The following is a 14,061-nucleotide window of genomic DNA, read 5'->3' on the forward strand; positions in this document are numbered from 1 at the left end:
ATGGTAAGACTTGATGTGGATCCAGTTAAAGTGTCAGACTGTAAAAAAACAAAACCAAAACAATACTTGTAAGACAGGGACGTTGGAACATTGATCACATGTTTGTGTACAAATATGATGATGTATTTGGTTTATATTAAGGAATGATTGCTAATGATATTGGTATTTTGTTGTCTTTTTTTTTTTCAAGTCTCTATTCTAAAGATACCGAAATACTTATTAGATGAAGTGGTATAATGTCTGGGGTTGGCTTTACAGTGGTTCAGTGAGGGGCTGTGGGGGTGTGTGTGTGGATGCAGTTCATTTGGGGGTTATTGGAAGCTGGGGCACCTGAAGCTCTGTACCCGTGTCTCCCAGGGTTATTATGCAGGATGCAGGTAGTGTAGGCACAGAGCTCAAGGTGAACAGGTGATTGAGGCCCAGTGGCCAGTAACTGTTTTTCAGCATATGCGTCACCCACCATGTTTTGAGATACACTACCAGCTCCCCACCCTGCATAGTCATTTCCCATGTGTGAAGGCTCAAGGCTTGCCCGCCAGTGGCCAGTGTGGCCTCGTGACCTGTTGGCCTCTGGAAGGACACTGTGTCTGCTTGATGAAATGCTTCACTGAAAGCCTGCTGTGTTCATCAGCACAGGACACAGAGGTGATTGATACATTGCTTTCTAAAATGGCAATGTTTGCTTCATAAAGCTTTTTAAATACGTTCTACATAAAAGTGAGTGTCAAACTAGCCAAGGGCATTCTTACTCTTCTCTTTGAGAGATTTATACAGCTTCCTTTCCAAAGGGGTTGATGTCGAATGAGTTAAACTCAATGTAACAAACGACTTTGGAAAATTAAGAGTTAAAATGGACTTGGAGGTTTATGAGGAAATGAGCTCCTTGTCCTTGGGAATATTCAAGTAAAAGCTGACGGCATTGCTGCAGTGGTCATTCCAAATGTGACTGGGAGATTGCGGTTTCACGTTGAGTGAAAGTGACAGTGAGGGACGATTTAATAAAGTCATCTTAGTACGTGGTAACAAGGTTTTAGTACAAACCAAGCAACGTACAAATGGTTTAGTCAGTGGTTCTCAAAGTGTGATCTCAGTCCAGCAGCAGCAGCAGCATAAATCTGGGAACTTAGAAGCACACATTCTCTGACCCCACCCCTGACCCCAGATCTCTTTTCCTAAGCCTTCTGGGTGGTTGTGCTGCCAGCTGAAATTTGGGCACCTGATCTAGAAGGAGATGTCTTCCAGGGGAGGGCCCACTCTGAGCAAGGCTGGCAGGTTGTGGGAGCTGAGCGTGGGGATGACTGAGGACTCTGCAGCCTGGGGTGTGGGCGAGGGTGCTGGGCTGCCTCACTGAGATCCCTTCCTCCTGGGAACAGTCTCTCACCTCCAGATGCCCTTCCTCTCTCAATGTTGTGTAGACAACATTGTGGTCCTTTTATCTGTGTTCTAGAACACAGAGCCAGCTTCTTCAGAGTCTCTGTCTAAAAAATTCTCCAAGCAGCTCAGTGTGTGGCATCCTAAATCCTCAGGTGAGAACAGAGCTCTGGCAGAGACAGTGATGTGTCTTTAAAAAGAAGCGTGGCAGCATTCACCGCTCAGCCTGTCATCCAAGGAGGCAAGAGAACTCCAGAGCTTAGCTTCCAAAGGAGTGTAAAGCATCCTCGGGATAAAGAAATGACATCTCATAAACGTACAAACGTGACTGGGTTAGACTGTGATTAGGATTCTTTTCATGATATTATTGGGACAAATTTATTATGTGTGGACATTAGAATTGGGAAGTTTTCTAGGTGTTTCTTAGGTGAATCAAAGATTGAATCATCTACAAATAAAAACAGATTCAGTTACAGTCACTCCTCATTATTTGTGGATCATATATTTGTAAACTTGCCTATTTATGAAAACTTGTTTGTAATCCCCACTCACTGTGATTTTGTGGCCATCCAGGGACATGTGCAGAAGGGCAGAAAATTTGAGCTCCATGTGGGCACTCACCAGCTGTGTTCCTCAAGGTGCCTCTTGTTTTAGCCTTCAGACGAAGAGTAAACAGGGGTCCTTCTCAAGGTGTATTTATATTTAGTGCCACATTTTGGGAATTTTTTTGCTTTTTGGTCGTGATTTCTGTTTACAATGGCATCCAGCTATAGTCCTGAAGTGCTGTCTGGTACTTCGAGGCACCAGAAACCTGGCCAGTGTCATGGTGACTTTTTAAGAACATGACAACCTTGAATGAACTATAGTTGATCAGTTATTGATTAGGGGTCCTCAGACCTTTTCCCCTGACTTGCCCATCAGAAGGAACAAACCCTAACTCACTTGCAACTGCCTCCCCCTGAACCTGTGGTGAACAGTTCATGTACAAACCTGAGAGGTGGCCAGGAGAAAGCCAAGCTGGAAGAAATCCATGGTGGAGGGCTGAGTGGTCTGGGCTCTGGGGCAGGATGGGCCTACGGACAGGACATTGCTCCCACTGGACACCCCAGGGTAGACCCACCTCTCTGCTGCTTGAAGCCCTGTCTCTGCAGAGAGCGTTCGCCCACCCAGGCTGAGTGACCCTACTCCAGAGCTAATAACACAGGTCCTCACCATCTAGAGACATGTCCGGTCTCTTCTGGAGCTGCTAGGCACTCCTGGGCTGCTCCTTCCTGCATTGTTCAGATCCCTGGCTGGGGCTGAGAACGCTCCTGTTGGGAATTTGATGGTGTCTTTGAGACCTGAATCCCCAGGCTCGGGGTGTTCTCCATCACCATGGAGTAAGGAGTAAACAGCTTGTCCTTGGGGCGCCACACCTGGCCCTGTCTACTTCCCCACCAGAACTCACTGCCCCTCCCCATCGTGTTCCTCTCTTGTGATATGCAGGAGTTGGGCTTGGACCTTCTCTCCATCAGGGCCCTCTAATGGTGAAGAGTCTTTGAGCTGATACTGCCAGGAGCCATGGGGACATGTGCCTCTTGACTTCTCCAATCCTCGGGAAGCCTAGAGGCTGCCACCCTTGACCCATTGCACAGAGTTGAGAGCTCATGCTTCAGTTCAGTTCAGTCACTCAGTCTTGTCCGACTCTTTGAGACACCATGGACTGCAGCACACCAGGCCTCCCTGTCCATCACCAACTCCCGGTGTTTACTCAAACTCATGTCCATTGAGTCGATGATGCCATCCAACCATGTCATCCTCTGTCGTCCCCTTCTTTTCCCACCTTCAATCTTTCCCATTTGACTCTTTTCAAATGAGTCAGTTCTTTGAATCAGGTGGCCAAAATATTGTAGTTTCAGCTTCAGCCTCAGTCCTTCCAATGAATATTCAGGACTGATTTCCTGTAGGATGGACTGGTTGGGTCTCCTTGCTATCCAAGGGACTCTTAAGAGTCTTCTCCAACACCACAGTTCAAAAGCATCAATTCTTTGGTGCTCAGCTTTCTTTGTAGTCCAACTCTCACATCCATACATAAGTACTGGAAAAGCCATAGCTTTGACTAGACAGACCTTTGTTGGCAAAGTAATGTCTCTGCTGTTTAATATGCTGTCTAGGTTGGTCATAGTTTTTCTTCCAAGGAGCAAGTGTCTTTTAATTTCATGGCTGCAGTCACCATCTGCAGTGATTTTGGAGCTTAGAAGAGTTCAAATTCTGCTGACATGACAGGTAAGGGGACATGTGGCCCGATTACCCCTCACCCCCATGGTCCCTCTCAGGAACCCCCTGCTGTCCTGTGAGGACTGAGCTGACCTAAGACAGACACTCCAGCTCCCCAGCTCGGGGTGTCCATTGTGTCTGGCCTGGAAGGAGACCCCACGTGATTTCCTCCAGAGCAGGCCGCTCCCAGGGCCATCCTGCCAGGGACAGGGCTGTGACAGTCTCCCACAGCCCTCCCTGTGATATTCTGTGAGAAGAAATGAAATATTCTTGTTATGAAATAATTGATTAAAAAAAAAGAAAGCCTGCCTATTTAGATGTAATTATAAAATGGGCCCATGTGAGTCTTCCTCTTAATTTAGGGGACGTACCAGACTATTTCATAAAATGAAATCTGCTGGATAGCCTAGTGTGGACAGCTGGAGGGGAGGGTCTGACAGTGGGGGATGGGGGATGGGGCTCTGGTTCTGGGCGGCTCGTGGTCCGGCGCTGCCTGCTTTTCCTCTTGTGACTTTGGGTGTCAGGGGAGTGAATTGAATGCAGCCTCAGACAGGCTGGGTCACCTGTAAAGCCGCAGTGTCCCCACAGACTGACGTGTGTCCAACCACTACCTCCCTTATCCTTTTGGCCTCCTGGAAACTTGGCACCCAAGGAACATGACATTTCAGGCGCTAATGGAGGCATCAGGCGCCTGCTTCTTTCTGGTCCTGCCATGCTCTTTGACTTTGATTTTGTGTTTGTTTCTTGGTTTTGTGCTAATTCAAAAGGACAGAAGGCAGGCAGGCGGGTGGGTGGGCAGATACCTGCTAGGTTCTGGGACACCTGCCTTCCCGAGAATCCCAGTAGGTTTCCTGGGAGAATTTAGGAGGACGGGGGTGGGGGGAGGGTGGGGCAGCTCTGGCTCTGCCCTTTCTGATCCCCACCCCATGTTGGCGCCAACAGGATGCAACCCCTGTCCTGTGCGGTCCTTCCTGACCCCTCTCTGGTTCCCGCAGGGTCCTGGCAGGAGGCCCTCAGCTGGAGCCGGCGTACGTGCTGCCACCGAGCCCTCGGCTCCTCTGTGGGACTGGCCCCCCTGGCCCCTGTGCTCCCAGCCTCCGTGCTCCTGCGGAACCACTCGTGGGCCACATCAGGCCAGGGGCAGGAAGGAGCACGATGGTAGGAGGGCACTGCTTGTGGAAGGAGAAGCCGGCCGTGCTCCCCAGTGCAGTGAGTTCCTCCCCAGCGGGATCTGCAGGGCCTCCACTTGCCCTTGGCACTGAGTCTGTCCCTGGCGCCTCGCCTGTGTTTGCTCCTGTCCTCACTCTGCTTTAATGGGACTGTGAGAGTTACATGGAGCGTTGAGTACTGACTCTGGCTCCCACGCTCTGCTTCCTGGGGGTGGCCGCTGCCTGCCCTGCAGACCTCTGCCCACCAGCCCCTCTGGGACATCAGGCTTGATTGTGAAAGCACCATTTCCTCTGCCTGTCCTGGGCCTCCCTCCCTCCCTTCATCAGCCTCCGAGTTCCACATGGTTCAGACCAGCCTACGCATCTCAGAAATCTGAGTATTTGGTGACAAATAAGCATAGACACAGTCTCAGGACATGACTTAGCAACCAAACAACAATAAATCTTAGTGTGAACAAAACCTTGCTTCTCATAGTTGAGCTTGGGGGTAGAATGACGTTACCTTAGCTCAGTTGGTGAAGAATCCGCCTGCAATGCAGGAGACCCTGGTTCGATCCCTGGGTTGGGAAGATCGCCTGGAGAAGGGAAAGGCTTGCCCACTCCAATATTTTGGCCTGGAGAACTCCGTGAACTGTCTAGTTCATCGGGTCACAAAGAATCAGACATGACTGAGTGACTTTCACACACTTTTAGTTTCCTAACATCAGAGGGGTGTGTATTTTTCTAGTAATCCATGGTGATTGTTGCTAACTTGTAGGAGTGTTAAGAAAAAAATTCTCAAGGTGGGCAATCCTGCTAATGAATCTGTTTCTGGTCTTCTCATTCTGGAAGGGAACAATGTCCTGCTGGCTGGCTGACGTTGGGAAAGTTTCTTTGCCCAAGTCTTATTTCTTTGAATGGAGCTGTGGTCTTGGCAGGTTACTGCGTTTAGTGTGGGCTTGTGGGAAAGTTTCACTTCCATGGGCCAGTCCTTCCCTGGCACCCAAACACAAGGATTGAATGCAAAGCTGAGATTTATTTAGCTTTTATTATCTGCTAGATGCCATTCTTAGCTCTGCATGTTTCCTTATTTAATCCTCCCAATACCCCCACTTTCCAGGTGAGAAAACTGAGTCACGGAGAAGTAATTTCCAAAGGTCAGACAGCTGGGGTCTCACCCAGGCATTAAGGTTCCAAAGCAGGTACACTTCACTCCTGAACCCTACCAGCCAGGCAGTGAGTAGGTGAATGAATGAGTGAACACATGAAGGCCTTCGTGTTTGAACTGGATGTGGCTAGTTGTTGCCTTTTAAAAGATTTTCATTTATTTTTTTATTTTTGTGGTTACGCTATGTGGCTTGCAGGATCTTAGTTCCCCAACCAGTGATCAAACATGTGCCCCCTGCAGTGGAAGCATGGAGTCTTAACCACTGGACCACCACGCAAGTCTCTCAAAAAGTTTTAAGATGTATTTTAACTCTGTTTTCCTGGAGAAACAAACAGAACGTGCAGAGCTGTTTCAGTTGGTCTCCTTAAGAGAACCCCCTCCCCGGTCCCCAACTGGGTGATGACATTTGTGCACAGCCACAGGCCCTGTGCTTCCTTGTGAATCTGGCTCTGGTTATGCAACGTTCCTTTTGTTCCTTTTTACGGGACCTTTTCACAGCGCCAGTTTCAGGCTGGTCAGCATGGCTGGGAGCAGCACACAGGTCCGGCGACTCTGGGAAGCTGGGGGCCGTGAAGTGTCCTCGGGCCCTGCCAAGTTCCTGGTATGGCAGCTGCGAAAGGTCTTTCTCTGCTCTTTACCCAAAAGGTGGAGGGGGCGAGGGGAGGTGGGAAGCAGGGGTGCAGCCCAGGGATCCCAGTGCCACCCTTCACTGCGAGAGTTGGGGGCTGTGAGCCTGGGGAGGGAGGCCTCTGCTTCGGGTTCCTCACTTTGTGGGGGGTGGGGGGAATCTCATTAGATACTTCCATGGGGTGATCTGGGGGGTTCCGTGGGTGAGAACATGTGTTACCGAAGCCTGTACCTGGGCGGGTGCAGCGTGTGAGTCCCACCCAGCCAGTGAGCAGAACCCACCGTTTATGGTCTGTGGGGACAGGCTGTCCTTCACCATCACTGGGTTGTCTGAATTGATGCTTCACTACCTGGCTGTTTGATGGACAATTTCTTCCTAATAGCCAGCCACCCCCTATTTCATTGATTCCATATGGTACAAACTTGTGACGGTGTAGAGAGTTGCTCCTCTTCAGATGCTATTCTTTTAGCTGATGAGTCTGTTTAAGCCACTTAAATAATAAATAAATACACCCCATTTAGTTTTATTATCCTGAAAATAAAGCTAACTAGGTATTCATTACTGAAATGTAAAACAGTATCCTCCTGCCTCTTAAAATGGCCAGGTCAGCCCTCTGTTGCTTTGAAATGACTGCTGGGCTTATTCCTTCCCTCATCCTGCAGACCCCCGTGCTTTGCTGCCTGCTGTACTGTGTGGCACGGGGACATCGTCATCCCCCCAACATAGGCGTGATTCTCCCCTGTGCCAGGCCCACAGTGTGTGTGTGTGTGTGTGTGTGTGTGTGTGTTTGTGTGTGTGTGTGTTTGTGCGTGTGACAGAAACAGGTGCTGTTGCATCTTCACAGGGAAGCATCCGTGGTCTCCCCTCCTCTGCTGACATGTGTGCACTCCCCATCAAGTGGTTCTTTTTTTTCAATTTTTTTTTTTTTTTTGGCTGTGCCAGGTCTTAGTTGCAGCATGTGGAATCTAGTTCCCTGAGCAGGGATTGAACCCAGGCCTCCTGCATTGGGAACTCAGAGCGTTAGTCACTGAACCACAAGGGAAGTCCGCCGAGTGGTTCTTATTGAGGCACTTCTGTTCTCGTTTTCCCCTCACTTCATCTCATGGTTTCCCAGAAAACACATTTGTTGCTGTAAATGTTGATGCATTTACTCTCTGCTGGGCCCTGTTCTGAGTGTGTGACTGGCCTTTGCTGCTTTAACCCCACAGCCACCTTGCAGAGAGGTTGCTGTATTTATCAGCCTGTTTTCTGGGTAAGGAGCATGAGGCGCAGAGACGGCAAAGTGCCTGCTCAAGGCCACACAGCGGGAGCATTTGGAGTTCTGTTACCTGTTCTTAGAGAGTGGAGCCTGGTAATGCAGGGACTCCTTGTGTGGCTAACCCTGGCTTTGTGTCAGTTGGCTGGCCCTGTGTGGCCCTGTAGTCACAGCTTCCTGGGGCAGGAAGGGACTCCTGCAGAAGCCCGGAGGATGGCCACGGCGAGGAGTGCGGGCATGGGTCTGTCCCTGGTCCCACTACTTACTCCTGTGTGGCGGGTCTTGCTCTGCTTTTCCTCCACTTTCTTGCCCTGGGGATTGGAAGGTGACAGAGCGCATAGCCTATAGCTGCCGTTGTCTCCACCCCTCCTTGCAGACCAAATCCGATCCCTCTTGCAAGCCTTTCCAGTGGTCCCCTCGGCTCCACTGAGGCCCTCAGGGATGTGGCGTCTGTGCTGTGTCACTCCTGTGTTGGGTTTGTTAAGCACCATTTTTTGTAGAAGCCTATAGGAAGCCAGTGATCTGCCTCTCACATTGGCAGATTATCACTGGCACTCATTACTGGCGACGCAGGGTCTTTTGGTTTGGACGTGGTTGCTGGCTGTGACAGCTGCTCCCTCGTCCACAGCCTTTGATGGCACTTTTTGCATCCAGAGTAAGGCCTTCAGGGTGTTTGTTTCTTGTGATACATCGACTACACCTTTTCTTCAAAAAAGTATAAGATTCTTGGTGTCCTGTCAAGATAACAGAGCTTTGAGTCTTGATTCGAGATGCTGCAGGGATATTTGACAGAACCAAGTAAACCTCAGGTCAGCTGGGAGCCCAGGGTCCTGGAACCCTGTCTGCCCTGGGGAGTGAGTGACTCTTAGGAGATGTTGCCCAGTGATGAGGATCCTGCCTCCCCGTCTCCTCCAGATACCCCCCATGTCTGTGAGCAGAGGGGCCACCGGGCACTGTGGAGAACTGTGTTCATCCAGCCCAGACGGGGCTGGCAGGGTGTGTGCCCAGGGAGCACCAGCACTCCCACTTTGGACTTGTGCTTTGGCCTTCATCCCCACTGAGCTTCCAGGTGCCTTTTCACCCCAGTGGTCCCCGCCAGGACCCCAGGGCACCCTGTTCTCTCCCTCTGTTGTTTGGAAGTATGTGGCTGGCCTACATCTGCTCCCAAATGGTGGCTGACCTGTCTGAACCCCATCCTTTCCTTCTTAGAGAGGCACAGTTATCGGGGCAAAGCAATTCCCTTCCAGAGGTGCTTGGGCCAGAGTCATCAAGTGTTCTGGACTGAGCCTCTGCTGGTCTCGGCCAGTGGCGCACCCATCTCTGTCCTCTGTTAATAAAAGTTTGCATCAGCATGCAGATGTCGTTTTGGTTACTATCCTCAGTTGAAAGATGGGCACCTGACAGCGAAACTGCTGTTGTCTGTTTCAAATATAAAAATAACCCTGTTTGGAAAATAAATGAGTTTTAATAATTTGAAAAATATGTTGAACAAGAGAGCCCCCAGGCAGGTCATTTGATTCTTTATCGGGTGGATGGCTCACTAGTCTCTGCCTCGGAACCATGGACTTGGGGATTTCAGGGCTGGGCCAGGCCTTCTGAGCGCTAGATCCAAAAGCTGGCATTTTATCAGAAGAGACTGATGCCCAGGGAGGCCAGTGGCTTCATCGGAGTCCCAGGACCACATACTGGTCCAAGCAGATGTGCTCTGGGCCTCAAGCAGCACCTTTAAGGAGAAGCAGCCCAGGCCTGTGGGTTACCTTTCACAGGTTAACCTTTACCACGGATCCCACCTGCGTCTCTTTCCTTCTTCCTTCTTTTTCTTGGTACCTTTAGAAGTTGCAAGCTGTGATTAGCACATGCCAAAGGGGACACAGGTGAAGGAAGCTGGGCGGGGTGGAGGCGGGTGCTGCACTGCCCTGGAGACAGGGAGACTGGGAGGAACTGGGAGGTGGCCGAGTGGCTTTTACCCGGGACACTGGCACTGGTCCACAGAGGGCGGTGGTGGCCTGCAGGTGTCAGCCTCCAAAGGCTCTCCAGGAAGGCAGGCGGGCAGCCCTCTTCTTGCATAATAACAAGAGAAAAGGAGTTTGCAGCACACATCTAGGGGCCCGGGGTCTACAAGTAGAGAGGTTTCCTTAGCCTTCTCCAAGGTCAGGATGCAGGATTACTTATGAGCAAGGAACCTTCTTCAAGAGACTTCAGCAAGGTAGTTCTCAGCCTTTTTTTTTTTATTGTAATATAATTGCTTTATAATGTTTTAATTTCTGCTGTATAACATTGTGAATCAGCCATATGTATACACATATCCCCTCCGTCTGGAGCCTCCCTCCCTTCCCCCCTGTCCCACCCCTTTAGGTCATCGGAGAGCACTGATCTGAGCTCCCTGTGTTATATAGCAGCTTCCCACTAGCTAGCTATATTACACATGTTAGTGGATATATGGGCTTCCTAAGTGGCGCTAGTGGTAAAGAACCCGCCTACCAATGTAGGAGACATAAGAGACATGGATTAGACCCTTGGGTCAGGAAGATCCCCTGGAGGAGGGCATGGCAACCCACTCCAATAATCTTGCTTGGAGAATCCCATGGACAGAGGAGCCTGGTGGACTACAGTCCATGGAGTTGCAGAGTCAGACACGACTGAGTGACTCAGCAAAGTACAATGTATGTATGTCAGTGCTACTCTCCCAATTTGTCCCACCCTCTCTTCCCCGCCGTGTCATAAGTCCGTTGTCTACATCTGTGTCTCTCTTCCCACCCTGCAAATAGTTCCATTAGTGTCATTTTTCTAGATTCCATATTTATATATATATATGCGTTAAAATAAATCAGACATTCTTAAGGCATGAACTGTACTGTGGTGATAGATGAGGGCTTCAGCTTTTTAGCCTCAAGAGTAGATAAATTCTTTGCTTCCAAGTAAAGACGCATAGAGATGTCACGTGTCACCTTCCTGACAAGTGCGGTATTTGGACAAGTCGGGCTGCTTCCAGTTGGTGTGAGGCGTGAGCTCCCTGAGCAACACGGGGCTTCTCTCCCGTGTATCCGGGTCCCATCCCTGCTCATCATTGGCTTGGTTCCAAACACAGCCCCAGAATGAGGTTCTCCCCTGCTGCAGGATTTCGTGCCCATCAGATCTCAGAACCTGGCTTAGAAGTGGTGACTCACTCATGATTCCTCTGTCTTCCTAGGCTTAGGGCTAGACCTGCTCCCCCAGGAAAAGCTCCTCTGGCTTCACTGGTTTCAATCTGACCCAAGGACAGGCTGGGCAGGATGGGCTGCGGACCATCGAGGGCCGGGGGATGGGAAGAGTCCATAGTTTTGGTGTCAGAAGTTGCTGCTGCCTCTTAACTGTGTGATTCCATACACCTAAGAGTTCTGAATGCCGTTTCCCCAGCTGTGAAGTGAGGACAGTCATGTCTTACTGGGCTTCCTGCTGAGAACCAGGTGGCTGGCCATGAACGGGTCTGCTTCCTGACCTTGGTCTCCTGTCACCTCTTACAGGATGGTGCTGGTGGAATGTTGCTGTCTTCTCTAGGGGGGCAGGGGGGTGCTGCATGGTCTGTGGACACAGGCCCTGTCACCCCAGGCGCAGCTGGCTGCTGAGGAGTGCAGGAAGGCAGGGGGCTTTCTCTGCAGCCTCTTGGAGGCTCTGGACTGGCCAGAGGGTCTGCCTTCTTCTTCCTAGAGAATCCCCCTCCTCACTCTTGCCCTCCTGCACCTGTTCTGGCTGCACTGGTTTCCTCGCTGGTCTCCGAGATGTTTGCAGTCCCACTGCAGGGTCTTGGCACTGGCCACGCCCCCCAGTCCTATCCCCTCACGTGACCTCCCTCAGCCCACCTCCCACAGCCCCTCCACGCTAGGCTGTGGCTACACCTGCCTCCCTGCGTGCTCCTCCCCTGAGGGTTGTCAGGCACCTTGCCGGCAGGCTGGGGTAGAGTCAGTATGTGGGGGTTCCAGCTGCTGCCATCCACTTAGGTGATGGGGGGCTGCTGGAAGGCATAGAGGGCCGGCCTTCAAGGAGTTCGCTCTCTGTTTACAAACTTACACTTATGGTTGGTGTCAGATTGTCTTGCGTCGCTGTGTGTTACTTCAGTCTAACTTGGTCTAACAGCTCAGGCTGCAGGTGAAACTGAAATACTGTGAGGGTGGGCTGAGGCCTAGCTTTCTGATTGTATTGCTTGTATGTAGGTATGTATTTGTTTACTTATTTTTCATGTGTTTATGTGTGTGTCTATCCTCTGTTTATCTATCAGCTCTCCAACCTGTTTATCATCTCTCTATTGTACCATCTAGCTGTGCGTTTATCGTCTAACACATCTGTCATGTTCAGGACTTGCTGTGGGTGAGGGCTGGCTCGGACCCTCTGTGGAGCCGTGAGGCTTTGAGGCTGCTGCAGGGAGTGTGGGTGCTGCCCCTCCAGACCCACCCTCCCTGCCCTCCTGGGGCTTGAGGCCCAGAAGCTGCTCAGCTTGGTGGCTTCTGGAACAGGAGGTATCTCTTGCTCATGTGCTGATTTGGGGAATTACAGGGCGAAACTAAGTCGGTTCTCTTGGACCTTGAAGCCACACCACAGGAGAGTGTGGAATGATGGCGGCTTTTGGAGAAGGCTTTGTAGCCCCCTTGAAACTCAGCGTCCTTGTGTCAGGAATGATGAGGGAATTCCCCACAGTGTTCAGGAATGACCCTCACAGGCTAAGCAGTGAGGCGGGGTCGGCTGGGGGCGGGCAGCTGGGCCTGGTCGTGTCAGTGCTCAGACATCAGCAGGCGGGGCTGGGCTGCAGGACCCCCATGGCGTCCCCTCCCTTCAGGGTGGTGTTGTCTGCTCTCCTGCTTTGCTTTGTCACATAGGTTTGCACAACCTGCTTACCAGAGTTTGCAACTTCCTAGTGAAAATGCAGAGACGTTTGCAAATATCAGAAGACATAATCAGTCCCTTGTGCTGGTTGATTGGGAGCGGTGGTCTCCAGACAGGTTTACATACTCACCTCCAGGGCTGGGACCTACATATGTTTAATTGTAATGGAGTGTGACTGCACTACTGTTCATTTATTTATAAATTATGTACATGTCCCACATTGCAGAGATATTGTGTGCCTTCCTTATACACATTCACAGTATAAAGCAAAATGGAAAGTGCATGAACTGAAGGAACAGTAGACAGTGCTGTGTGCCTTCGACTGGGGACAGTGGTTCTCAGATATGAGGATGTTTGGAGTCAGGTTAGCTTAAAACCAGCTCCTCTGGAACCTTGATGATCTGCCAAGACTCGTAGCTGAGTCCTAAGGGAGATGAAGTCCTTGGGGTGAAGGCCAGGCTGGATGGCCCTGTGCACAGTGTTCAGGGCCTGTGGCCTGGCCGTGGTGAGGCTGGGGTCACTTTCAGGCCCCTGCAGCTATCATGCAGTAACTCTAGGTAGGCCGAGAATGTTCCGTTCCAAGATATTCAGTGTCCACCCTCAGTGGCTCCCTCACTGTCTTCCCTCCGGGACTGTCTGAGTTCTATCACTGGCGGGAAGACCTGAATGCCACACCAGGAGCTGGCACCTCATCTGAGCTGACCCTGGTGTTGGCGCTTTCTCCAGTTACAGAAGTAAACTGTGTTCTCAGATAGAAAAGGAAAAAAGTGCACGTCGAAGGAAAAATAAGAAAAAAGATATAGTGGGACATTCCAGAAACACGCTGCTGCCCAGGCAGCCTGCACACTGATAGACGTTTCCAGGTGTGTGTGTGTAGGCGTCTCTCCAGGCCCCCAGGATTTATCTAATGTAACTAAGTCGCAGGGTTGAGCTTTTAGGCTGTGTGTTTTTCCCTGTTACACACATCATAATGCAGTGAGCAGCCTGGTCCCTAGAGACTTACGGACTTTCCCAGTAATTTCCTGAGTCATTCCTCACATTGCTGTCACGTGTTTCAAACCTTTTAAGGGCTTTTTGTATTTATGGACAAGATGTTTTCTAAAATGATGAATTAGTTTACATTTCATTTACATTTTAGCAATACTTTAAAAAAAATATATTTTAGATTTTAATCTTTGGTTTCTAATGGACCTCCCCTCCCAAATCTCATTGTTTGGAATCCATATGGCCTGAGCCATCAGAAGTCTGGGATGGTGGGAAGATGGGCAGGACCGGTGTGGAGCCCAAAACAGTACAGACATGGGGTGTGAGGCCTGTCGCCCACTAGGAGGTGGTCTCGGAGGCTGGGGACACTGGAACAGTGGAGGGCAAGTTCTGG

General features: G+C 50.5%; 1 protein-coding gene across 7 annotated transcripts in view; it reads left to right on the forward strand.

Moving 5' to 3' along the window:
- Nucleotides 1-14,061, forward strand: part of TNS3 (tensin 3) — a 220,581-nt gene that overhangs the window by 85,083 nt on the left and 121,437 nt on the right. Inside the window, exon 1 of one of the 7 annotated variants that reach the window (XM_061165569.1) lies at nt 4,751-4,836. The exons of 4 other annotated variants lie outside the window; for them this stretch is intronic. In XM_061165569.1, the coding sequence (XP_061021552.1) occupies nt 4,783-4,836 (54 nt within the window). In that variant the 5' untranslated portion in view covers nt 4,751-4,782. Of the gene's footprint in view, nt 1-4,750; nt 4,837-6,393; nt 6,563-14,061 lie in introns of those variants that run through there. 2 more of the 7 variants (XM_061165567.1, XM_061165566.1) reach the window with 2 other exon arrangements.

This window comes from Dama dama, chromosome 18 (genome assembly GCF_033118175.1).
Source record: "Dama dama isolate Ldn47 chromosome 18, ASM3311817v1, whole genome shotgun sequence".
Classification (NCBI taxonomy): Eukaryota; Metazoa; Chordata; class Mammalia; order Artiodactyla; family Cervidae; genus Dama; species Dama dama.